This window comes from Aulonocara sp. 'chitande type north' Nkhata Bay, linkage group LG11 (genome assembly GCF_057382095.1).
Source record: "Aulonocara sp. 'chitande type north' Nkhata Bay isolate Kocher_YH1m ecotype deep benthic linkage group LG11, A_spYH_male_GT1.1, whole genome shotgun sequence".
NCBI classification, from domain to species: Eukaryota; Metazoa; Chordata; class Actinopteri; order Cichliformes; family Cichlidae; genus Aulonocara; species Aulonocara sp. 'chitande type north' Nkhata Bay.
In genome coordinates, this window is record NC_141354.1 from 33,321,220 (window position 1) to 33,348,576 (window position 27,357).

The 27,357-nt window shown below is 38.2% G+C and overlaps 2 protein-coding genes across 4 annotated transcripts; both read left to right on the forward strand.

Annotated features, from left to right (window-relative positions):
* Positions 1-1,644: 1,644 nt before the first annotated feature.
* On the forward strand, positions 1,645-16,221 carry LOC147319546 (uncharacterized). Of its 2 annotated transcripts, none has more exons than XM_086312254.1 (7): positions 1,645-2,006; positions 2,184-2,264; positions 5,533-5,818; positions 6,400-6,554; positions 8,695-8,977; positions 9,400-9,530; positions 15,633-16,221. In XM_086312254.1, exons 2-7 carry the CDS (start codon positions 2,201-2,203, stop codon positions 15,698-15,700), a joined length of 987 nt encoding a protein of 328 aa, XP_086168380.1. In that variant the 5' UTR covers positions 1,645-2,006; positions 2,184-2,200; the 3' UTR covers positions 15,701-16,221. The 2 variants fall into 2 exon arrangements, with proteins under 2 accessions (XP_086168380.1, XP_086168379.1); XM_086312253.1 differs by having other exon boundaries at positions 9,400-9,543; positions 15,633-16,220.
* Positions 16,222-22,610: 6,389 nt separating this feature from the next.
* On the forward strand, positions 22,611-27,357 carry LOC147319547 (uncharacterized). 2 transcript variants are annotated; one of them, XM_086312257.1, is made up of 6 exons: positions 22,611-23,840; positions 24,037-24,108; positions 24,710-24,995; positions 25,359-25,513; positions 25,935-26,217; positions 26,441-27,357. In XM_086312257.1, exons 2-6 carry the CDS (start codon positions 24,045-24,047, stop codon positions 26,589-26,591), a joined length of 939 nt encoding a protein of 312 aa, XP_086168383.1. In that variant the 5' UTR covers positions 22,611-23,840; positions 24,037-24,044; the 3' UTR covers positions 26,592-27,357. The 2 variants fall into 2 exon arrangements, with proteins under 2 accessions (XP_086168383.1, XP_086168382.1); XM_086312256.1 differs by having other exon boundaries at positions 22,611-24,108.

Genomic DNA, 27,357 nt, shown 5'->3' on the forward strand with positions numbered 1-27,357 from the left:
TTGAAGTCTCGCGAGCCTGAATATCAGATGGTCCATGGGAAATGTAGGCACCTGAGAAGGTTCCGCCTTTTTTTTTTTTTTTTTTTTGAAGTTAGTTTATGTTAAAAGTAAGATGGCGTATTGGGGCCATGGTATGTAAAATAAAAAAAAATTTAAAAATGGGACCGGGTTGATATAATAACTTAATAATAGCCATTACAAGTAATTTGAGTACAAAACTATCAATTTCCAAAATTCAAGTCAAAAATGTCAAAAAACTTAAATTAAAATATTACATTTTTAAAGAAAAATCTTGCACTCTTTATGGTTATAAATTCACAAAACTAAGAGGGGAAAAAAGTTTGTTTTTTTAATCTAAGATTAATGTCTAAAATGTATTCATTCATTTGATTATCATCATTATTATTATATTACTCTTGTCTGTTGTTCTCATGTGGTTTGATACTTTTTCCTGCAACATACAGATTTGAATCTTCGTATGAACTTTTATAATCCAGTGAATGTGTTTTTGCCAACAAGATCCAAGTAGCCACATTATAGTAACAAAACACAATTTAAATTTTTTTTGGTGTTGCTTACAGATTTTTTTTTTCTGCTTTAACTACTCAAACATAATATGAGACTTATATGAGAGTTCAGTCTTACTTTTTTGGAGGGGGGGGGGGGGGTTTATATGTACTAAATTAGCACTTTTACTTTTCAAAGCTATTGTATGGTGCAATATAAATTAACTATTGTCATGTAATTTGATAGACAAAGTTGACTATTTGTGAGCAGCAGTCAGGATGGCGCCATCTTGTGGTGACACTTTTTTTTGCCTACCAGCTTTGGCCAGATTTAACCTCAAGAGAGATTATTTTTTGTCAGGTAATACAAGACTCTTTTCAGCTTAGTTTGTGCCTGTGTCTGTACAGAGCCAGGAGGTGGAGCAAGTTTACATGACTACACTGTGATGTAAATAAAACCTCAATAACATGTAGATTTCAGTATCTATCTATGTCTGTTCAAGAATAAGAGAATAAAGCTGTCTTCACATAGGTTTACTTCTTGTAAATAAAGTACATTAACATATAATCTAAAAGTTAAGAAAGTGTTTCCAAAAAGTGGTGAAATGATTATTTTATTTTATTATTTTTTTTATTGATTTACTTTATTTGTTTTTGGTTGAACACTACACTCTACACTACATTCTACTTTTCTCTAATTCTCTAATCTCTAGTCTAATTAAATCCACTAGTTAAAAAAAGTAGCTTGTTAAAACCCTTCACAAGTTTAATCGAGCACAAGAGATAAAAAATGTGTCACGTGCCCAGTAAAAGGGGTGTACTGTTTAAATCCCAGCTGAGCTGATAACGGCACTTTATGATACCGGTACTGGGAATTTCAAACCCCAGCTGATAAATATCTGGTAGATTAGTGAGCAAAATCCTTTATATTCAACAGAAAAACCTGTACACGAATCACAGGGAGTGGAACAGGAGCTCTTTTTTTGCTCCAAGCACATTAGCACGGCCCTATAAATGAGAAAAAATTACAATAGTGTGGCATATTCAGCATAACGTTTCAGATTTTGCTTATATTTGTTGAAAACTGAATAAACCAGAAGCGAGTCAGTTCATTACTAAGGTTGGGGTCGGATTTACTTTTGGATTTAACCCACTTGAGATTGACTTGAGTATATGAAACCCATTTAACTTTTTTGAGAAATGTTTTTCCTCTTGTTTTTATTATTCTTGCCAGTTTTTCTATTTTTCACTTTTTCTTTTTAAGTTTTAATACGCATGGTACCATAAACCTTAGAGCTAGCCTGCATTTACCAATGCTTTTTTACAAAAACATCAGAAGCTCCCAATGCCCTATTTTGTTTGGTAACTGAAATGAGCCTTATCTCTACAAGTAAAAGGACAAAGTCCTCGGTGGGTTATTGATAAACAAAGCTCATGTGCCCTGGTTGGATGTGAATATAAGTAACAATCCTTAACAGCAGCTCCTCATCTGATTATAAGGTATGTAGTTTTTATTTAAAGACGTAAAATATTCTCTAAGGGGGTTAAGAGGGCCACTGTTTGTTTTTACTTCACATAAATGTGTTTTATTTTTGTTTAAATTTAGTTTAGAGTTTAAAAAATATGCAAGTTGGGGTGAATTCAAGCACATTTCCCAAATGTATTTTATTTTCTCAGTGTGAACAGTAGCAACAATGAAACACATTCCATCACTGGTTTTGCTCCTTCTCCTGGGAATGTCCTCAGCACGCACCTATCGTAAGTATGATCTGGGTATATATGGACTCTTTTTTTAAGGAAAAGTAGTTATATGTAGGGCTGCTCGATTATGGCAAAAATGATAATCACGATTATTTTCACTGAAATTGAGATCTCGATTATTTGACGATTATTATTTAACAATAACAATGTATTGAATAATGACTTTAAAGATTGTCAAAAATAATATAAAATAGCAGAGGTGTGGACTCGAGTCACATGACTTGGACTCGAGTCAGACTCGAGTCATTAATTTTATAACTTTAGACTTGACTTGAAAAAATGTTCTAAGACTTGTGACTTGACTTGGACTTTTACACCAATGACTTGGGACTTGAATTGGACTTGAACCGGTTTACTTGAAAAGACTTGATATTTTACCCCAAATATAAAATTTAACATGCATATTATATAGAGATTGAAAATGTGACGTCATTCACGGGTAGAACCGCAAAGGATTCTGGGAACTCGTGGCAAGCGGTACTACCGCACGCAGGCTTTCAATTAAAATCAGTTATACAGCGATAAAAAGAAACACAAAAATGTCAAGAAGCTATTGTATTATTAACTGCAATAGCCGGTCGCATGACAGCCACGGGAAGCCGACGGGTAAAGAGATCGGTTGTTATCGGATTACGTCGTTGAAGAGAAATTGTTCGAGCCATGTTTCCGAAGTAACAAAGACGCGACGGGTGGCCTGGATTGCAGCCATTCAAAGATCAAATATAACGTCCCAGAACACTCCAGCTCACAGGTTAGTCTGCTCCAAGCATTTACACAAAGGTCAGTGTTTTTTAGTAGTTAATACGTCATTTTTCTTAACATAATTGGTGATATAGGTTACAAGCAAGTCTGGCGCTGAACAGAAATTGTCGCGCTATGCTCCTGTGTTTATTGTGCATAAATAGTGAATTGTCCTGACACAATATTGCGTTTCGCTTCTGTTATTATGGTACATTGACAAAAACATATACTTTTATTCACAGGATAAAACAGGTTTTTTGTATCACTAATTGCCCAGTACGATTACAGCATACAGTATTATTGTCACTGCTACATTTCTGTGATGGGTACCAGAAATTATTTCCACTACTAATTAATTACTGTTGAGCTCAAAGGTCCTATTAATAAACTGTTAAGGAATGTCTATTTATGACGACAATTTGTGAGACTGGTAAACTTATGATACGTACGATGGTCTTTACTTTCTACACGGTGCATTTCAAGGTCCTGCACCCATCCGTCGGTAAACTGTACCTGGGCTTGTTGCAGTGACCTGAAGTTACTAAACTTCATGAGTGTATACACTCACTCCAAGAACCGTATGATTATCATACGGTGCATATAAATATGCTAAGATGAGATAGCTGACTTCATCTAACTAGCAAATGTTGTCCAGGCTACGTTGGTGATGCAGTTTTTTTTAATATGTATGATATTTTTGTCATGCGATTTTAAAGCTGGTCCTACAACCGCATCCAAGAATAACATGCAGCTTATCTCAGAACTGTCGGTGAAAATTATTCTTGGAGCTAGGTTTAATTGAGCTGCATTTTAAAGAGGTGCAATTTCACAATTTGTGTATATTTTCTAAGTTCACTATTTTGTCATGTGTTGAGAAAAACACAGATTTAAAAATTACATGGTCTAATATTTACATTTAGCATATAACTGCAACATTATTTTTTCGTTGTTTTTTTTTTTTTAAAGACTCGAAAGGACTTGAAATTCAAAGTTTCAGACTTGTGACTTGACTCGGACTTTTACACCAGTGACTTGAGACTCGACTCTGACTTGCCTGACATTACTTGAGACTTGACTTGAGACTTGAGGATAAAGACTTGAGACTTACTTGAGACTTGCAAAACAATGACTTGGTCCCACCTCTGTAAAATAGTGCAAATACTGATAACAGTGCAAATGTTTGCAATATAAAAAAATAAATGAAAAATGTAAACATCTATTTTGAGTGAACTTTGCAGTGTTGCTCTGTGGTGCAGCTACGACACTGTAGCAAAGTTTACACACTGTGTCTACTTGATCCACGTCTGACTCCGCGAACCCATAATGTTTCCACACCACTGAAGTTTTTTTTACCTCTCTTTTCAACCAACAGCAGTCACTCTCCTCTCCAAATAACTTCTGCTTAGCTTTCCGAGCTTCCCTCGGGTCCTCTTAATCAGCGGTCCCAAACCCCCGGGCCTCGGACCGGTACCGGTCCGTGAGTCGTTTGGTACCGGGCCGCGAGAGTTGAGGCTCAGGTGTGAAATGTATAGTTTTCAGGGTTTTTATCGGTTTTTAGCGTTATTTTGTTATCATTTTTTATCATTTACTCGGTTTTCCTGGGTCTTTTCACGTGTGTTATGAATAAATTTTCTTTTTTTTCGGTACCGGTACTAGTTTTATTTTGTTGTATTTATCCGCGACACCTTAAAGGGCCGGTCCATGAAAATATTGTCGGGCATAAACCGGTCCGTGGCGCAAAAAAGGTTGGAGACCGCTGCTCTGACACGTGTTCGAAATGCGGAGAGGTGCGCTCGATTTGTCACACGGAGCAGCGCGAGAGTAAAGCACGAGGGAGGGGCTAATAATCGGCTCAGTCATTTTTAATGATCGTTGAAAGCCCAGATCGTAATTTAGATTAAAATTCGATTAATTGAGCAGCCCTAGTTATATGTAAAAGATAGTGATGTGAAAATGATAAACTCATTGCCTCTTATTATTAATAAGAGGCAATGAGTTTATCATCAGGTAGAGATAGAGAGTGAAGAAGTATAACAGAAACTTAACAGAGTATAATGTGTTAAGTTATTTGCAGTTACTGCAGTTTTTGTTTAGAGCTGGATGCATTATGTAAGTAATGCATCCAGCAACATCAGTGTCTTACATAACATGTAAGACAATAATACTTCCAAAAAACACATGAAGGAGTCAGTTTTTTAGTTTCTACAGTAAGAACTTTCTTTTGAACCATTCTTTTGGCTCACCAAGTTCAGCATCCTATGTAATCATTTTAAATCATGGGTAGACTTTGCTGACTAAGCAAACTAACCAGCAGTTGTGTTTGCTGATAATTGTGCATCTCTACCAAATATGCCTATCCAAATATGTTCATATACTACAGTCACTGTATTACTGTAAACAGAGTTATCAAGCTACGTGAGGAAGTAACTAAATGAGGTACATTTGGATGGGTGCTCATTTTCAGCTGCTTGCTTGAATGCATGTCCTTTCATGATATCTTTCATTTGCATTATGCTATTGCCAGAAAATGTGGCCCTGCGTGGCAAAGCAACCCAGTCAACCTGTATGAGTACGGTATTGTCGGCTGCCTACGCTGCAATTGATGGAAACCGTGATTCTGACCTTCACCATGGATCATGCTCGCACACCGATCAACAGACTGACCCCTGGTGGAGAGTGGACTTGCTTGAGTCCTACATTGTCACTTCCCTCACCATCACCAACAGAGGAGACTGCTGTCATGAAGAGCTCAACGGGCTGGAGATCCACATAGGCAACTCTTTGAATAATGATGGCTTAAATAACCCAAAGTTAGTAAATATAGAGCAATAAGGAATTACCAACAACACTGTGATTCTTTGTCTTTTGTTCTGGTTATCCTGTTTTGGCATTTTACTCATTTTTACCTTTGCAGTGTTTGTTTATTGCTGTTTTCCTGAACGGCAACAGGAGAGGTTGCTGTAGGACTGACATTGTTAGATGCCCACATTCTTTTTATTGGCACTCCCTACAATAGATTCCTATATTAAATCATTCCATTATATATTGAAATAGAGAATATTAAGTTACAGTTTTTGTCAATTTTGTCAGCACAACACAAGAAGAATAAAGTGAAAGAAGTGCCAATGACTCTGTGAGTATTGTGCTATAGTTATGGAGTGCTTACAGTTTAAAAAAAAAGAAAAAAAAGAAATACCAGTATGAAAACTGAGAGTACAGCAGGCACCTGTCTTAAAGGCCTATTCACTCACTCCAATCTCCTCTCTGTGCCATGTCTGTGGCTCTGGAGCTACCAGCAAATTTAACTAATTAAAAATGATCACGCTGACTATCATATGTTCTGATACTTGCTGCCATGGTAAATTGTATTTTCTCACACATTTCTTGTTAGGGTTGGAAAAATTTCTGAAGTTGGTGCAGGCAAATCCTACACTGTGAATTTCGCTGGTCGTGTGGAGGGGCGTTATGTAACTTTGACTCTTCCTGGTTCAGAAAGGATCCTCGCACTCTGTGAAGTGGAAGTCTACGGATATCACGCTCCAACTGGTGAGAATTTGAACTACTACATGAGTAAATGTGCACGGTATGCAGCTATATTGCCAAACTCCGGTATCCAGAGTTTCAAGCTGATATTAAAGCAGTTTAACAATAGATATATGAAGTGCAATAAAGTTTAAACAATTTCAAATAGAAACGTGAAAAAAAAACACCCAGTACTTTATTTCCTAAAAAAAGCTGCAAAGCCAGCACGTCATTAGTGTTCATCACTGTAACCATGACGACAAAGAGTTTGCTTCATGAATTTTCTTTTATTTAAAAGAAATTAAAATAAATGTTTTTTCTTTTATTTATGTAACTGCTGATATTTATTTAGACTGCTTGCTTCCTATTGATTTCTCTGAACTAACTTCAGTAACGCCTTTATCCACACTATCAATATATCTACTAGTCCACATTCCTACAAAGAACTCTTATCATTAATCAGTGCTTTGATTTTAAATATGATCAGTTAATCTGTATTAAGAGGCTAAAGGCTTTTAAGGTGGAAGTAATTAAATCATTAATTCAGAAGCCTTTACTTATTCCAGCTTTCTTGTCCAGCCTAAAAAGGAAAAAGAAAAGGTTCATAATTCAGCAAAGCATAGAAAGGACTAGCAAAGGTTACCAATGATCTCTTTATTGTCTCTGGGATTGGGTTCATCTCTGTACTTGTGTATTGCTAGACGTCACTGCAGCATTTGATAACTCTGAATAAAACATTTTACAAAAGTAACTTCATATTTCCTAGAATACAATATATGTACAATATGTAAATACAATGTGTTGAAATTTTAAACAGGAAGAAAAGGAGAAGTCTATTGATTACTAGGTAGTGGGAAGGGGGGAGGGATTAAATAAGTTTAGGCTTACTTCTTTTTGAACATGAAAGTTTTTTGTAGTTGTAGTTGGTTTGTTTTCCTTTTGTAATGCTTTGTTTGTCTCTTTTTATTTCTCTGTTGTTACACTTTTTTTTAAACATGTTCATAATAAAGATTCAATTCAATAGTTATCCTAAACTGTTCATATAAACAAGTAAACAGTTTTTCGCTCACAGAAAAGTTCAATTAGGGATTGTTATCAGAAGTCAGAGCATATATATTTTCACTGCTGTGCAGTTATATTTATGTTTGGAACCAGATGATACAAATTGGTTTCTTAAACTACAGGTATGTTTTCAAGACTGGATGAAAGGTCCTCCATTACAACCATTTGCAGCACTGAGCCTTGTTCTGCCAGTGGTTTCTTCCTGTTAAAAGGGTGTTTTTTTTCCTTCCCACGTTCACCAAGGCTTGCTCAAAGGGGCTTGTATGACTGCTGTGATTCTCTCTCTGATACTGTAGGGGGTTTACTCTACAATATAAAGCACACTGAGATATTGTGATTACTATTATTATGAATTGTGGCTATGTAATTAAAGCTGATTTGAATTAAAATCATCCTGGGAAAAGTGTTAGGCAGGTTAGAGGGGAAGCTGTGTGTGCACTCCAGACCCAAACTGGACAAGTGGCGTGGCTCTAGCAATAAAGTGAAAGCTGCAATCTTCGATTCTAATGAAAACATAGATGAGCTTGAAAGGAAGGCTCTAGATTTACTGGTAAATATATGCCCAAACCCTCACCCATGGCCACGAGCTTTGGGTAGTGATCAAAACAATCAAACTGCAGATACGAAGAGCTTCCTCTGTGGGGTACCTGGGGTCAGCCTTAGTTATACAGTGTGGAGCTCATTTGAGAGGGGCTAAACGTAAAGTCGCTACTCCTCCACATGAAAAGGAGTCAGTTAAGGTGGTTTGGCATCTGACTTGGATGCCTCCTTGGTGGCTGGTAGGTGTAACCAGTGAAGGCAGATGGAATGACCTCCCTGAGCCTGGTTCTGTGCAGAGTCTCTTTGTATGAAGAGAGAGTTCTTCTTTCCCACCGTTGACAAGTGTTTTCTTATGTTGGATCACCTGATTGTTGGGGTTTTATCTCGGGTATTTTAGACTTTTTACCTTATAATAAAAATAATTTTAAAGTAAATGTTTCTCTATAGATAAAACTGAATTGAAAAATGTAATTGAATCTAATGCATTTCTTGACGCCGAAACATGATTATTGACAAGACATCAATGTTTAATTTTTTTTTTCATGAATTTGTTCTTTTGCAGGAGAAAATCTTGCACTTCAAGGAAAAGCCTCACAGTCCTCACTCTATACAATTGGTATTGCCTATAATGCCATAGATGGAAATTATAACGGCATATGGGGTGGGGCATCATGCACTCATACCAAACCTGACTTCAGTCCCTGGTGGCGACTCGATCTGCGCAAAACCCATAAAGTTTTTTCTGTTAAGGTACTGAATGTAATAGATTCTCTCCCAGAACGACTAAATGGAGCCGAGATCCGCATCGGAGATTCTCTTGAAAACAATGGCAACTATAATCCCAGGTACAATGCACACTAAAAACTGCAACTTTAATAGAAATTAAATTAATTACAAACTGGAACTATAGGGACATTTGCATCTTCCAAAACTGATGAGAGCAAATTTATTGTACAGCAGTGTGTTGATAAAATACAAATCATAAATGTGAACCATATTCAGGTTAATGTGGGAGTCCAAATAAATGAGGTAAAGAATATTAGTCCTCTTAAAGGAAAATACCAAAATCCAAACAGAAAATGAGTATGAACAAAAATTTCTGTGATTCCACTCATAGAAAGCAAGAACCTTATCTGACTTAATTTGCCCAATATCACCTTTGGGGTTGTCAAATTTTGCAGTTCCACACTGCCAAGTGAAGAATCCAATGTGAAACGCCCTGGTAAACGTCTTGGGTTAACCAAATAATCTCTGCTTCTTCTGCCAGGTGTGCTGTGATCTCAAGCATCCCAGGAGGTTCCATTCAAGAGTTCCACTGTAACGCAAGTGACGGGATGGGGATGGATGGCCGCTATGTTAACATAGTCATCCCTGGAAGACATGAATACCTGACTCTGTGTGAGGTGGAAGTGTATGGCTCTGTCCTCGATTAGCTGTAAAGCTTGTGAAGAATAACTGTGCAAGGTTTCTCTTACAGTTTTAGATACACAGTAACTCGAAAATGTTTTCCCAAATTCATAGGGTACGGAAGCATAGACCTGCCACCCAAAAGAAAAATAGAGCTATATTACGTTATAACGTGAAAACTTTATTGTTCTAACAAAATACTTTTCACGTTTGAACAACATAATATCACGTTATTACAATATACATAATTATCACGTTCGTACAATATAATATTTATATTGTAAGAACGTAAAAGTTTTTTTGTTTGAAGTTTTCTCTTTATCATGGTTTTTACCTTACAATCTAAAGCACCGTAATATGGAACGCCAGGACTGCCATAATGAATTAATTAAATACACCATTAAATAATTAATTAAATGTGGTAATAATTAATTAGATAAATGTTTACAACACATTTAATTAGTTAATTATTGACACATTTGATTAATTATTGACACATTTAATTCATTATTGACATATTTAATTAATTAATAACACATTTAAATAATTATTGACAGTTTTAATTAATTATTTAATGATTTATTTATTTAATTCGTTTTGGCACTTTTTGTCCCCTTCATGTCCGGCCTTGAAATCATTTTATCTGTCAGCCTCACCCATCAAACTAAGTGGGCGGGGTTAACGGTGCCACTGCAGCTTCTCTAACATTTGATTGGTTGCCGTGCAAAGTTAAGTCAAGACAGGTCGATCCTAGATAATCGATTGCTTGTGTGGACTTGGGGCAGCCAGGTATCCCAGAATGTATTTCAAATCACAGGCAGCAATGGTGGTGGTGGTGTAAAGTTTTAAAATACCCCGTTTTTTTGTCACCAACTACACTTTTAACAGTGCTTTAGCCGCGAATGTAGTGGCATAATCTTCACGTCTGGTCAGGTTGTCAACATAGAACATGTTTGCAAAAGTGCTCAGATGTTTTCAGAGATGTCACTAGCTCTGCTAACAGTCAGCATGCAGAGTGTACCGAGCTCACAGCCCCGGTGATCCAGCTTAACTGTTTTTCTTTTTGTTTGGTTTGTTTTTGTTTTTTTGAGGGGGCGGCGGCGGGGGGGGGTTACGTTAACCGGTTTGTTCACATATTCCACACTCCGTGTTCCACATGTTGCATTCACAGATTCTCGTTTTCACCGAACATCGTCTCTTTCCGCCTGGTCATAGCTGGACTGGCCACCGGTGGGCCGATGTGATTTTTCGTTTTTATGGGCCGATCTTTTTTTGTTTTTGTTTTTCCATAACGGTATAAACACTGAAAGGTGGTGGATTGGCCAGATGCTGGGAGATGTGTAAAAATAACTCAGTTGTTTGGTGGTGGCTATTGCGGAGCTTCCACAGATTCAGTAACATTAGCAAGTGGTGGAGGCCAGCAGGGGAGACAGGAGGAGGAGAGCCCCGAGGCGGCCACCGGTCCGAGTGTCAGGTGAACTGAACTTCAGGTAAGAAGTTATGACCTGCAGTCTATCTGGGTCAGATATAAACCAAGTTTAGTTTATTTTCGTTATGCTGACTTTTTACAGTCAGTTATAATAACTCATACTGTGTACTAGCTAGCATGACGGAGTTTTCATCAGCATTGTTGTAGCGAACTTTAAGGTTAGTTAGTAGAGTTGCCAACCCTCCCGTAAAAAGACGGAATCCTCCCGCATTCAGAGAAAATATTATGCGTTTCGTATTGAGCTGAAAAGGAACACAGTTTGTCCCGTACTTCAGCTAGAATGAAAAAAAGACACAAAGCTGGAGTTATTCTGTCTTTGCTGCACAGCTGCTGCTTCTTCTCTCATTCTCTCCTCCTCCCTCTCCTGTTGCTACTTCAATCATGAAACTGATCAATGATCAGCTGATCGGTTTTTCTCTCTTGTTTGTTTATCTCCCACTTTGCGCCAGAAAGAGGAAACCGCCGGATGTTGCACTAAACAACAGCAGCACGTTGTTGTTGTTAGAATTTATTTAATATTAATTTCTAGTCTCAGCTGATGTTTGCTGGAGCCACAGCCGTAAAAGCTGCTGGTCATGATGTCGGTTTGGTTATCTGGTGAGAGGGAAACATGAAGATGAGACCAGGAGATGTCCTTACTGAATCATCAGAGCTGAACAGGTAATGGAGAAACAGGTTTACCTTTTAGGTGACATGAATGAGTTGAAGGGAAGTTATGAACTGTTTCTGAGAGACAAATAACACCAGGATCCTTTTCTAAGTAGCTGACAGCTGGTAACTGTGCAGGGGCGGGTCTAGCAAAGTTTTGCCAGGGGGGCCAGGTAGGGCATTAACAGGGAAAGGGGGGCACAAAGAAATACTTTCTTATTCTCATTTAAAATGTCTGGCTGTTATTAAATAATTATCTGAAGCTTACAACCAAAGTTTTTATCTGACATAAAATGTATAGAATTCATACATATACCAACAAGACAGTGTACATCACTGTCACAACAGCGTCTGTTTTCATTCAAAGGCTTAATGGCTTTAATACCTGGTGGGCCGGTCTCTAGTCAAAATGCCCGGGCTGTTTTTTTTGTCCCAGTCCATTCCTGGGCACGACATGCAGTGAATTAATCTGAGAAGGTGCATTAAAAAATAAATGGCCGGGCCAGCGATGTACATTGCATATCAGCTCGCATAGACACATTAGTTGTGCCTCTTCTTAATGACGGTATCTTAGCTAACAACCCCAACTACCAGATTCAACTTGTAATTGGCTAAAAATAACTTAGCCTACTGGTGAGAGGGACGTTGTTAGCTTTCCACATTCCGACACTTCAAAAGCTTCAGGATCTGTCCGCTCAGCACAGCATCAGCACCACGGAAATACACGAGACAGAATTCACAATGCATTTTTGAGACTTTCAGGTGTATGGACCAATGTGTTATTTTCTGATCAAACCAGAAATCTTTAATGAGCAGCTAGATTTGTCTTAATGCCAGTTAATGCGACATCGAAGCAGCTGGAATCCACAGCTGTGCGTGTTCATGGAGCTTGCATTTTCACCTGCTGGACATCACTACCTGACAAGCTTAACTGTCTTCAGAACATTGCAGAGGCCTTATTGACAGTATTTGGCTCTACATATCTGTGTGAGCAGATTTTCTCTCACATGAAGAGTGTCCTCAGGTAGCCGTCTGAATGCTGGACACTCGGAGACCTGTGTCTCTGAGTGGGAGACCAGAGCACACATTAACATGTGTGTCTCTGTATTAACAAACATGCCATATTGGCCCAGTTTATTTTACTTATCATTGTTGTGAGGAGACCATAAATAGCATTTGTATTTTCTGTTGTACGGCTCATTTGCTGTTATGGATGAAAAAGTGTCTTTTTTTTGTTTCAAAATAGCTGATAACTATTCGCTGATAGCTGCCAACATCTGCGAACAAATTTAATTCTATAAAGTGGTTCTATATAGTGTGTAACTGTTAATATAGAGCGTTATTAAATTTATTGCTAATGCACTCATATGGCACACTGGCTTCTGAGGAAAATTTAAATGGCACTCATCATCAGAAAGGTTGCCTACCCCTGCCTTAGTCTATGTTTGACGTTTTATATCTAATCTTTGCTCTCAAACATTTAAACAGCAGCGAGTCTGCAGCTGAGGGAATACAAACTCAAATTGTCGGCATAGGTTTGATTGTTTCTTGCATGTATTAATTTGGTGATTTATTAAATGTATAACTGTTATTCTAATCTGCTGCTGATGAAAATGCAGATAACACAGATCACAACACCTGTTCAACCAATCACATTCATTCCACTTTGATCTGAGACAAACTGAGCATTCATCTCTGTTACAGTGTTGCGTTAGACTGCTATATTTTTGTGTTCTTTATGCTGTAGATTTTCATGTCTCTGGAATAGTTGGCAGTAATAAGGATGATTTTCTGTAAAATCATATTGATATGACCCGTGAATTACTCGTAGATGACCATTAGAGTGGTCAGCTGGGAAACTCTGTGTTAACTTAGAGAGCTGAAGATATCGTGGATATGCTGACCTCGCTCCGTGGTGTACAGGGCCGTTTACCCTCATGATTAATATTCACAATAAAAATATTAGTCGAACATCATAAAGTCTGTATGTGTGTCATAGTGTCGAACAACCTTTGTACAGTTAAAGTCAGCAGTTACTACATGACGGAAACACCAACGTTATTTCTTTTATGCATTTATACACAGGCCACGCCTATTACTGAACAAAAACCCAAAGATCAGCTGTTAATCGAATTTATTTGCTCTCTCTCCTCCTTAAACATATTTTTAATGTTAGTTATAATTCAGAATTGGCGACTGAAACATGTATGACACATAAGAACATCAGGAAATAAAAACCCGATAAATATAACCTCAGTAAATGAAGTCAGTGTACACTGGGGGTTATTACAGCTGTGTACCGGGGCCTGCGCTTTGTCGGTTGTAATAACAGCTCGATTGCTTGCGAAGCGAGCGGGTCTATCCCACGCTTTGCCGTGAGACTGGGCTGGGCAGACATCTCCGAAATCATCGAAGCACTTTTGCAAAGAGGCTCTACCTTGACAAACTGACCAGATATCTGAAGATTAAACCACTACATTCTTGGCTAAAAAATATTAAAATGGTATTTGGTGGCACACAAACAGGGTTTTTAAAATTTCAGTTCTGTTAGTTTCCACATGCTGGTTGTTGGCGTGCAGTAACGCCTTCTAAAAACAACGGCCACCAGGCCAAAGCAATTGTTTTGACTCGATCAGCGTTAACCCCGCCCACTGGGTTTGATGGGTGAGGTTGACAGATAAAATTATTTCATGGTGAGACCTGAAGGAGTCAACTGTGCCAAAATGATTAATTAAATTTGTCAAAAATATTTATTTAATTATTTCCTATTTTAATTAATTATTGCCACATTTAATTAATTATTTAATGGTGTATTTAATTAATTCATTATGGCAGTCCTGGCGTTCCATACTGTAAAGCAGCTGCTGCTGTCAATTGCTTTTCTATAAATAAATGAAATTTAAACATTTTACTGAATGTAGTAACCTAATTGTGATTACTGACAAACATCGAGGTGTAATTATTTTTATACATTTGTTGTTTTGCAGTTTGTGCTCTATGAATTTGGCATCGCTTATAATGCCATAGATGGGAATCATAACGACATCTGTGAGAGGCATTCTGCAGTCACACAAGAAACAAGCAACTCACATTGAGTAACTCAACAGAATAAGTTACAAACTACATTTTGGGGGATGTATTCTGTAATCTGTAGTGGAATACGTTTTAAAAGTAACCTTCCCAACACTTCCAGTTCAAGAATTCCAGAGTAATAGGAGACATGAAATGGATGGTCGCTATGTTAACAGTCGTCCCTGGAAGACATGAATACCTGACTTTGTGTGAGGTGAAAGGGACTAGAAAGAGAGAGCATATTTCTCCTGTTTTGGCTTCCCTTCATTGGCTTCCTGTTAAATCCAGAATTGAATTCAAAATCCTGCTCCTCACATACAAGGTCTTAAATAATCAGGCCCCATCGTATCTTGACCTTATAGTACCATATCACCTCATTAGAGCACTTCGCTCTTGCACTGCAGGCTTTACTTGTTGTTCCTAGAGTATTTAAAAGTAGAATGGGAGGCAGAGCCTTCAGTTTTCAGGCCCCTCTTCTGTGGAACCAACTTCCTGTTTGGATTCGGGAGACAGACACTATCTCTACTTTTAAGACTAGGCTTAAAAGATTCCTTTTATATTCCTTTTATATATTTTGTAATATATCTATATCATAGCTAACACACTTCTGGATGGATGCAAACTGCATTTCGTTGCCTTGTACTCGTGACATGTGCAATGACAATAAAGTTGAATTCTATTCTATTTTTGCTAAAGCATATAGTTGGGGCTGGACCAGGTGACACTGAATCCTCCCTTAGTTATGCTGCAATAGGTGTAGACTGCTGGGGGATTCCCATGATGCATTGAGTATTTCTTTTTTAGTCACCTTTCTCGCTAAACATGTGTTTATAGACCTCTCTGCTGAATCACACTTGTTATTATTCTCTGTCTCTCTTCCACAGCATGTCTTTATCCTGTCTTCCTTCTCTCACCCCAACTGCTCGCAGCAGATGGCCCCGCCCCTCCCTGAGCCTGGTTCTGCTGGAGGTTTCTTCCTGTTAAAAGGGAGTTTTTCCTTCCCACTGTTGCCAAAGTGCTTGCCCATAGGGGGTCATATGATTGTTGGGTTTTTTCGCTGTATGTGTTATTGTAGGGTCTACCTTACGATATAAAGTGCCTTCAGACGACTGTTGTTGTGATTTTGCGCTATATAAATAAAATTGAATTGAATTGAAAGTGTATGGCTCTGTCCTGGATTAGATGTAAAGCTTATGTCACTAACAAAAACAAATGAACAAACAAACTGGTTCTGCTGGCTACATCGAGTGATGACCTCCAGCTCGCTCTGGAAAGGTTCACAGCTGAGTGTGAAGTGGTGGGAATGAGAATCAGTACCTCCAAATCTGAGGCCATGGTCCTCAGCCGGAAAAGGGTGAATTGCCCACTCCGGGTCAGGGACGAGTTTTTGCCCCAAGTGGAGGAGTTCAAGGTTCTTTATTTGTCACATGCATAGTTATACAAGTATAACACACAGTGAAATGTAGCCTGACACGCTCCTCGACATGTGCAAAAATTGGGGGGGGGAGGGTGTAGAGGAAGAACATTATATATATATATATATATATATATATATATATATATATATACACACACACACATAGTATATACACTGGGTGAATGTGCAGTAGTAGTAGCAAGCAGGTGAATTCTGTACATTAATATGAATAGACATCTGACTATTTTACAGGATAGACAATATAAACATATTTAAAATTAAAGGAATTGAAATGTACATTGTGCCTTGGTTTAGTGTCTGGAAGAGAGTCCTGTCTCAGTCAATTATAGATGATGTGAGAGGGCGGGTGTGTGTGTTTAGGGCACGGATGGCTTGGGGATAGAAGCTCCTCTTGAGTCTCTCTGTCCTTGCCCGGAAGATGCGGAACCTTCTACCAAATTGCAGAAGTTGGAACAGTTTGTTGCCAGGATGGGACGGGTCCTTCAGTATCTGCGCTGCTCTAGTCCGGCATCTCCTGGTGTAGGTGTCCTGAAGCGGGGGGAGAGCAATCCTGCAGCAGCGTTCTGCTGTACGGATCACTCTCTGGAGAGCTTTATGGTCCTTCACACAGCTGTTCCCGAACCACGATGTCATGTTCTGTGTGAGGATGCTCTCCACAGCGCCTGTATAGAAAATCCTGAGGATCTTTGGAGAGACCCTGAACTTCCTCAGTTGTCGTAGGTGATACAGCCGCTGCCTAGCCTTTTTGGTCTGGACCTGAATGTGGGCAGCCCATGTCAGGTCTGAGGAGATGTGGACACCAAGATACTTGAAGGACTGCACCCTCTCCACTGGAGCTCCATTGATGATAATGGGCTTGTAGTCTCTGTGCTGACCCCTTCTGAAGTCCACCACCAGCTCCTTGGTCTTGCTGACGTTCAGCTGGAGGTGGTTGTCCTGGCACCACGATGCCAGATTCTTCACTTCATCCATGTAGGCCGCCTCATCGTTGTTGGAGATGGCACCCAACACCACTGTGTCGTCAGCAAACTTCGCAATGGTGTTGGAGCCATGGGTGGCCACACAGTCTGAAGTGTAGAGGGAGTAGAGCAGTGGCGAGAGGACACATCCCTGAGGTGCTCCTGTGTTGATGGTGATGCTGTTGGAGAAGCACCTGCCCACCCTCACCACCTGAGTTCTGCCAGTGAGGAAGTCCAGCACCCATGCACACAGACGGCTGTTAAGTCCCAGATCCCTCAGCTTTGTGAACAGTCTGCAGGGCACTATTGTGTTAAAAGCTGAACTGTAATCAACAAACAGCATTCGCACATAGTTACCCTGTTTCTTGTCCACATGGCTGAGAGTGGTGTGTAGGACGTGGGCAATGGCATCCTCTGTGGATCTGTTGGATCTGTAGGCGAACTGCAGCGGATCTGTGGTGTCTGGGATGGAGGAGGAGATGATGTTCTTCAGCAGCCTCTCAAACACCTTCATTACTACCGAGGTCAGTGCAACTGGCCGGTAATCGTTCAGGGATGAGGGTTTGCTGTTCTTGGGCACAGGGATGATGGTGGATCTTTTGAAGCATGTGGGGACCACAGACTTCGCCAGGGACTCGTTGAAGATGTAAGTGAACACACCTGCTAGCTGGTCAGCACAGCAGCGCAGCAGACGGCCGGTGATGCCGTCTGGCCCCGCCAGTTTACGTATCTCGGGGTCTTGTTCACGAGTGACGGGAGATGAGAGTGGGAGATTGATAGACGGATAGCGGACACTGTACCAGTCCATTGTAGTGAAGAGAGAGCTGAGTGTAAAAGCAAAGCACTCAATTTACCGATCGATCTACGTCCCTACCCTCACCTATGGTCATGAGCTGTGGGTAGTGACCAAAAGAATGAGATCACAGATACAAGCAGTGGAAATGGGCTTCCTCCGAAGGGTGGCTGGCCTCTCCCTTAGAGATAGGGCAAGGCTCAGAGTAGAGCTGCTGCTCCTTCACATCTAAAGGAGCCAGCTGAGGTGGTTCGGGCATCTGACAAGGATGCCTCCTGGGCACCTCCTAGGTGAGGTGTTCTGGGCATGTCCCACCGGGACCAGGACCCGAGGCAGACCCAGGAACAGCTGGAGAGATTATATCTCTCGGGTGGCCTGGGAGTGCCTTGGTGTCTCCCCGGATAAGCTGGAGGAGGTGGCTGGGGAGAAGGAAGTCTGGGCTTCTCTGCTTGGGCGGCTGGCGCCGGAAAAGCAGAAGAAGGTGGATGGATGGAAACAAAAACGCATGTTAACATCTCAAAAACAATAACAAACAATAACAATCATCAGAATAGATGGTAAGGTTTTAGTGTGATTGTTTATATAAAAAACAACCAGTGTAACTATGAACTGATTGTTATATAGCTCCTTTCTACTCTTCCAGAGTACTCAAAGCACTTTATACAACATACTGCATTCACACCATTCACAGAAACACTTTCTTCTAGGATTTAAGTGCATTCTATCTAACATTCATTCACACGCATTCATACTCTGATGGATGCATCGGAAAGCAACTTGGGATTAGTATCTTGCCCAAGGATATTTGGCATGCACACTGGGGGAACCACGAACCTTCCGCTCAGTAGATGACCAGCTCTTTCTCATGAGCTACAGCTACCCCTATGCAAGCTGTGAAAGTTTGTCTTGGGCTTTTAAAGATATAAAAAAGGTATCCCTAATTTTATAAGTACCCGCAAAACACTCATCAGTTAGTTGGACAGATTTCTGTTCTTGTATGAACATAGTTGGTTGGCAGTTGAATGTAAATGGGACTTTCTGAAAGCCAAAGTTAGACTATGAACAGGAAAATACTGTGCATTATTATAGTAGAGCAAAATGACTCAGCTATTATTATGGAATCTGCAGATGAGCTATATTGTCTAGTCAAAATATATGATGCGTGACAGTGAAGATGGTGCCATCCTGTGGTGACAATGTGCTGCTGTGTTTGGTGTTTAGATCCTCTGTCTTTTTACACTTATGGGATTTATAGACAAAAAATTGGATTAAAAAGGCAATTTGAAAATGGGTCTGACAATAAGATTATAAACAATGATACAGCTAGTGCAATTTGTTGACTTTATCAACATTGATTTAAATAATATACATTACACTGTTTATTTTTTTAGGTTTCACTAAAAATAAACAAACATCTAGGACACTAAAGAATTTAATGACTTTGGGTCAATTATTGGGAAGCCCAGAACCTGAAAGATCACAAATTTTGCAATGTCTCTGATCACAGTATTTTACTACGGAGTCTAGAATAAGCCACTTGTCATTCATGTAATTTATATAGAGAAAAAATGCAATATATAGACAAAAAAAAAAAGAAGAGTTAAATTTAACACATTGGATTAGCTGCTAATTATATGATATTCTGGACTGCATCTTGTACTTTTTTATCTTTGTTGCATTGAATTGTTAAAAGTGCCTTCTATATTGGCCTACATATCACACTGCGAGAAAAAGCTTTATTGAAGAAATGGGGGTCATTGTTTCCTGTTGCAGTAATTTTTTTTTTTTTTTTGTAATTTAGCATATAATAAACAATTTAAGTCTATCCATAAACTCCATTTTCGTAACCACTTATCAGTTTTAGGGTCTTGGGGAAGCTGGAGGCTATCTAAGCTGTCACAGAACAAGAGTGCAGGTCCACATTGAATCAAAGGAAAACCCTTCACACTCACTCAAGACAATTTATAATTACCAATTAACCTACTTTTTCTCGTTTATTTCAAATTGCTATGTTTATGTCATAATAATCAAACTGAATAGCTAATGAGTAACTGCCTTCAGCTATTGTGTTACCACAAAGTCTGGCAGATATAAGCAAACTGGTGTGCAAGGAATATGAATATGGAGAAAAAATATTTCAGGTGGCAAGCTGCTCATGATGCAAGAACTACTTTGTTTGGTTTGTTATTCAATATGCAGTATTTTATCTGAGCCTCTACAATGGCAGTGGCATTTGATAACTGAAATTGTTTCTGCTCACAGCAGGATCTAAAGAGCCCCATTAAAGTACCCAAACCAAAAGCTGTGTCTAAATGTTACTGCTAACTAATTTTACTGCTATATCTTGGTATTTACTTGGACATTGGCTCCCACTGTATGAATATATTTGTGTACTGAGTAAATGTAATTCAAAACCTTTAAAAGTAAAAAGCCAATTTGAACATCTGTGAGTGAGAAGTGTGAACCCCCCCCCCAATCCTAACCCTAACCCTACATTGTGCTTCTCTGTTTGATGTCTGAACTTTTGTTGATCGGTGGGAAAATAGATGCAGCTAGGCAATATGCACTAGCTGGTGAAAAGCATGTGCTTTTTGCAGTGATTATCTCCAGCATTGCTTGTGATTGGCACTTCTGTTGTTGCTAAACATCCTCTCAGCATGCACTAAACTACCTTGACACAAGATAAGTCAATCAGAGCTTGTAAGATAATAAAATAACCTTTTGGCTATCTGACCTTCCTTATTTTAATCTTTTATAGCAGAAATAAAATATACAACCTGCCTTTATGCATTTAAAAAATGAAAGCAAAAGACTTTATTGTATGTTGAACTGTTTTACCTCACGTGGAAGCACTTGTCCTGTTGGCAGAGAAAGACATCAGCACTAGAGAAAGATAAGATATATTTTCCTCTACCTTCTTTTTACCAGTAAGGAAGTTTGTTTTGGACTCTACACTGTAATATACTAACAAACTTAAAAGACCAAACAAACAAAAAACAACCTACAGACAAACAGAGTAGATGTGATTAACATTAGTGAACATAAAAGAGACATTTCCAACTACCAAAAAAAAAAAAGAAATATGATATTACTAATTTAACAACATAAATATTTTGTTATCTAATAGCATATTTAGATAACGTGGATGTTGGTGAATTTATTTGTTTTGATCCAATTTTTGATCAATCGACCAAAGTCACATTGAAATCCATTAGTGGCATGAGCTCTTTCAAATACTTTGTTCAGTTCAAGATATGTAGTCACTACCTATATACAGTAGAAAAATATGTACTGGACATGAGATTTGTTTATGCCCTCAGCAGCCTATTAATGTCACGGTTTGGTGGACATTGAGAGGTGTGGACCCAGGCATGGACAATTATGCAGGAGAAAGTGTTTCAAACTGAGATTGAGCCTTTATTGTTGCTGAAACAATTAACACAAAACCCCTAACAAAAATCTAAACTGGGGACAGCTAAACATGAAAATAGAAACATAAAACTAAACAACCTGAAATATGAAAACGTAGCTGGAGAGACACTGGGGAAGATGAACAGGATGACCAGGCATGATACACAGAACGATACACAAATGCTCCGACGAAAAACAGAGATAACCACACACTAACTATACACACAAGATAATGAGGAAATGGCACACAGGAGGGAGATACAGCTGAACCTAATTAGATAAGACAACAGGGAAGCAAAACAGAATACATCACCTGAGACACGGACCTTCAAAGTAAAACAGGAAATACAACTGGCTCAAGGACATGGACTTGAAACTACACAGGGGACATGGAGTACGGGGACCAAAACCTAAGAACTAGAAATACAAAACAGAAACCATTACAATAGCAGTCAAACCCCAGATAAAAACAAAGATCAATAATAATACATAAACCAAAACACTGGGTCACCGACCCAGGACCTCGACAATTAATTCAGACAGTGGTATTATTTCTCTAGTTTTTATTCAGGCTACACCAAACCACCTTTGTATTTAGACCACACTCTGGACTCATGAGGACAAATACATTTATTGTACTCCAATAATTTCCAAAATCTTTTGTCTACACAGCTCCAGGTCAATGGGGGCTGAAGATAGTACATGTCTGTCCTTATTTAGGGTGTTTAGGACTAATTTGTGTAGCAAGCAGATTTTTACATGGCCCAACACATCATATTAAAATAAAATACAACAGGGTATTTTGTTGTATTGCACTTTTTTTTTCCATACTGCATTTTTTGTTTCTTTTCTTATGTTTTGGTTGTACTCAGTTATCTTTATGGCTGCTTCTCTTCACGTTTTATAGCTGATGTGACCATAAAATAATAAAAGTACATTTCCCAGCAATCCCTGATCTCACCCACGCTTGATACATGAAATGAGTCTTATCTAAATACAAGGGAAAAGATAAAGAATTCTGAGGTATGTCAACAAATAAACAGCATGTGTTGTGACAGGATGCACACATAAACAACGACTTCTCATCTCCTTCTTTTACGAGTTTACGAGAAATTACTTTTTTATTGAATGGTGTAATAAGTTCCAAACACACGGTTTAGGGGGTTATTTGTTGCTTTTGTATGCATAGTGGCAGCATGTATGCTATATAAAAATATGTATTATATAAATGAGCAAAAATGTATTTTATAACTGGAGTCAAATATTTCAAAATAAAATATCTAAAAATGTAATAACATTGGCATCCAGCAGCAAGTCTGAACTGAAATGCTTTGTTATTGTTTTTTAAGCATTACAAGTGTACTGAGTTATTTTTGTAACCTCGGCAGTCACATCTTGCAGCCATACCACAAATTAGATTCTTGTTTCACACAGAGAGACTATCCATAGATATCATATACCATGTATAGACCTGCACACCTTGTGTATGGAGACACCAGTTTTCTCTAAATTATTGTAGGGACTTTACCTTACAATATTACGTGCCTTGAGGTGATTGTTACTGTGATTTGGTACTATATAAATAAAACTGAATTTCATTGAATTAAACTAAAATTAACTAAATTGACTTGAATACATGTGACCTTGTATTTTGGGTGTAAGGAAATCTATAGTTTTTACTCTCTATTAGTCTATTAGTCTTATTTATTTACACCCATAGAACAAATGTGTTAAATACAACACATCTTAACACATGTGCTGCATCAGCTCAGGGACAACGCATTTTGTGTGCATTTTTTACAAAATGTGTGTAATTTTTGTCTTTCTTGTTGACATTGTGTCAAAATTCACACATAATGAGTTAAATGTGTCCAACGCTTTTTTCTGTAATGTTTTAACACAACCTTTTTAAGAGTTTACTGGTAAATACAGTAGCTTGTTAGAATTCCAAGACAAGATTTTACTCTGGCATATCCTGTCACTGTTGTGGCACGTGTCCCAGTCAAAGAGTCTGACTGTGTAAATCACATGTGAGCTGATAACAGCACTTTATGACCAAACTGTAACACACAAAGTTTGTAGATTTGGACAGAGTCCGTGTTTATTCAGTGGAATTCATTTAGAGTAAAAACCTTGCAAACTAGGGCATGTTATTACAGTTAATGAAAACCCTCATATTCCACAGAGGAATGGGGAGAATGGAGTTGAACAGGAAAAGTGAGTGGGGAGCGGAAAACTCGAGATAAACTCAACTTATATTTTTCAATGACGTGTTATGTTTTTCCTTTTGCTTTGGTGTTTGAATCAATAAATCTTAATGACGGCCATATTTAAGAATTGAGTTTTACAAAAACATCAGAGGCTGCCAGTACCTAACCTTATCTATCTGTGTAAGAGGTTGAGTAATAAACGTCACGTGTCATGGTAGGATATGAATATAAGTAATGCTCCTTAACAGTGGCTCCTCATCTCATTCTGATTACTTTGCAAGGTATGTGGTTTTCATTGAATATTGTATAATACAGAGTTAAAGATGTTAGTCAATGTTTTTGTGTCAGCACTTGATTAAAGAGTTATTTTGTTTAGATTTCCTTTAGGTTTCTGACTTATGGAACAAATTTATTTTAAGTTTGGGATGGGAATTCAACATTTCCTCAATGTAATTATGTTACTAATTCTCTTGTCAGCGTGAACAATGAAAAACAGTTCAGGTCTGCTTTTGCTGCTTTTCCTGGGGATGTGCTCAGCACGCACCTATCGTAAGTATGATCTGGATACATAAAACTATTTGTGTTGTAAAACCTTTTAATGGAAAATTAGTTAAGCATAAAAGATGGCATATTGACAAGGGCCAACACACTTATCATCAGTTAAAGGTAAAGTAATTAAAGCAGTATAACGGAAACGTAAATAATAATAATAATAATAAATTGGATTTTATATAGCGCTTTTCAAGGCACCCAAAGCGCTTTACAATGCCATTATTCATTCACTCTCGCATTTACACACACTGGTGGAGGCAAGCTACAGTTGTAGCTACAGCTGCCCTGTGGCAGACTGACAGAAGCGAGGCTGCCATATCGCGCCATCGGCCCCTCTGTGTTACCAATATTTCAATAGCTAAAATAATTATATATTACAGTTATATTGGTCTATAATTCCCAGATGAAAAGCTTGCTAACATTAATCTCAAAAGTGGCAAAATGTCATTGTATTCTAAAATTGTTCAAGCTGTTCAAGAAAGAAAGTCCTTTATTTGGCATGTGAAATAAGAAATCTGGGTTTATAATGCAAATTTAATTATATAAAAGCATTTCTCATTATGAATCTTAAATCATATTTCTACTGTCTTATCTGCAGCAAACGTGGCTTTACGTGGAAAAGCTACCCAGTCAAATGAACTGAATCTTGAGCTCGCAGATGCCAGCAATGCCATTGATGGAAATCGTGAGTCTCACTATTGGGCTGGATCATGCATCCACACTGATCAGCAGACCAACCCCTGGTGGAGAGTGGACCTGCTGGATTCCTACATTGTCACCTCTGTGATCATAACCAACAGAGGAGACTGCTGTCCAGAAAGGCTTAATGGTGCAGAGATTCATATCGGCAACTCGTTACAAGATAATGGTGCTGGAAATCCAGTGTAAGTAAATGTATTACTCAAAACTCTAAATTAAAATGCTGCCAGACACATAAACAATTCATTGACCTTATTTGAAGACATAAACTTAACTAAAAGCACTGTTGCCTCACATTAAGAAGTCTGTTGAGCAGGTGCCCTTCAACATGATTGTTAACTGGTGGTTCTAAATGTGACATAGAAATAAATGGTTGTTGTGGTGCTGTTAGCTTGTCATTAAAGTGATAATTTAGGCTTCACCTAAATCCATGACTATAACTGGATAAGTACTTAGGAAAACTGATCAGTGAATGGATGTTAATTTGTTTGTAAGTACAAATATTTAAAATAAATTAAAAATGAATTCACTTCTTATCTTTGTTTTAGGGTTGCAGTAATTTCTCACATCCCAGCAGGCAGGTCTTTAACAATTACTTTTACCAGACTTGTGGAGGGACGTTATGTAACTGTGGTATTACCAGGGGCAAACAGGATCCTCCAACTTTGTGAAGTGGAAGTCTATGGTTATCGAGCCCCAACTGGTGAGTATCATACTGACACTTCAATTTCTATGTGCAATTACAGGTCAGAATTTGAATCATAATTGCTGAGACCATTACATCCATTTAATATAGAGGAATCTATTTTTGCTCAGTGAATTTGTACAATAAGACTCGCTGAAAAACAGTTTCACAATAGAGATTTGTTAGAGATTTCAAATCTGTTATAGATACTATCTGTTACTAATATACAAGCAATACAACCTCCACTGCTCATCACTACAACTGGTTAAAGTTTTGCATTGGTGAGCCACTGAAACAACAAACATCAGGCACACCTTGTTAAAATGTAACAATGTGAAAATAGTTAGGATTCAAAACATATTCAGACTGGAGTTCCTTTATTCTGCAAAAGCAATAATCACGCATCATTACTGATCTTTGCAACTGTGTCATTGTACAGGAGAGAACCTAGCAATCCAAGGAAAAGCCACACAGTCTTCACTATATTTACCAGGCATGGCCTATAATGCCATAGATGGCAATCGTGCCAACCTATGGAACCAAGCTTCATGCACTTGTACAAACAAGGAGTTAAATCCCTGGTGGCGACTGGACCTGGGCAAAACCCATAAAGTGTTTTCTGTTAATGTAACCAACCGCGGAGATGGTTTCCCTGAACGACTCAATGGAGCTGAAATTCGAATCGGAGATTCTCTTGACAACAATGGCAACAACAATCCCAGGTAGTTTACAGTTAATAAATAAATTCTGATGTTTCTGACTCAAGCATGTCTGCTTCAGTATTTGTTCGGTAAAGCACATTTATACTAAGTTTCAAACTCTGCAAATATTACTTTGCGTTAACTTACATCGATAAAGTATTTGGTAATGTAGTATCTTCAATTATCAGTGTTTTTTATTTTTATTTTTTATTATTCAACAACAAAACATTTTCTCTTCTGAAAGGTGTACTGTGATCTCAAGCATCCCTCTGGGCTTCACTGAAACCTTTAAGTGTAATGGGATGGACGGTCGCTATGTCAACATTATCATCCCAGGAAGAAGCGAGCATCTGTCCCTATGTGAGGTGGAGGTGTATGGCTCCAGGCTGGATTAGATGTGAGGATGTTGAAACTGTTTAGCTGAGGCTGACTTGTGCAGATTGATGTTTAAAATTTTAAATTTAGCAGACTTTCATTATTCTAAAGACTAGTAATATAGTTTGGGCAACATTTATTCTGCATGAATACATTTTTGACCACTGTGAAGCAGAAGAATTTTAAAACAAGCTGAAAAACATTATTTAACAAAATTATTTGGAGTCATTTATTTTGCGACCCCTGATAATGGAGTCGATAAAAGCAATGATGCTGGACAGTACTTTTTTTATACAATCACAACAATAAGCAAATCAAAATAACAACCAAGTGAGACTGAAGTTCAGTTATTTTCTTGCTTTAAAACTGGGGTCAACAGAAGACAAGCTGTGTTAAAACTGCAATAGATTCTTAACCACTTAAGCCCCACGCCCCCGGTACCGTATATTGTATATTTTATTTAACTTATAATGGCTGTAATATTTTAAATACAAGGTTTGTAAAACTTCTCTAAACTTTTTCATTTTTAGTACTCTATTTTTTTGTTGCTTTTGATTGTTTGTTGCTTTGCTTTTTACAGCTGTTGCTGAGTTGTTGATTTTGACTAAACTGAAACTGTACATTACTAATCCTGAACTTTTTTTTAAACAACTGAATATAAATATTAGCTTATGAAAATGAATTAAATATAATCTCTCATTCCGTGGCTGTTTTTATTTTTATTGTATATTATTGAGTATTAAAGCTTTTAGAGATTGTGCTGTGGTACCACTCTCTTCTTCAGCT

Coding starts and splice junctions, on each gene's coding strand:
- LOC147319546 (XM_086312253.1), top strand. CDS start 2,201: ATGAAACACATTCCATCACTGGTTTTGCTCCTTCTCCTGGGAATGTCC. Junction 2,265..5,532: donor GTCCTCAGCACGCACCTATC/GTAAGTATGATC, acceptor TGCTATTGCCAG/AAAATGTGGCCCTGCGTGGC. Junction 5,819..6,399: donor GATGGCTTAAATAACCCAAA/GTTAGTAAATAT, acceptor ATTTCTTGTTAG/GGTTGGAAAAATTTCTGAAG.
- LOC147319547 (XM_086312256.1), top strand. CDS start 24,045: ATGAAAAACAGTTCAGGTCTGCTTTTGCTGCTTTTCCTGGGGATGTGC. Junction 24,996..25,358: donor AATGGTGCTGGAAATCCAGT/GTAAGTAAATGT, acceptor TCTTTGTTTTAG/GGTTGCAGTAATTTCTCACA. Junction 26,218..26,440: donor AATGGCAACAACAATCCCAG/GTAGTTTACAGT, acceptor CTCTTCTGAAAG/GTGTACTGTGATCTCAAGCA.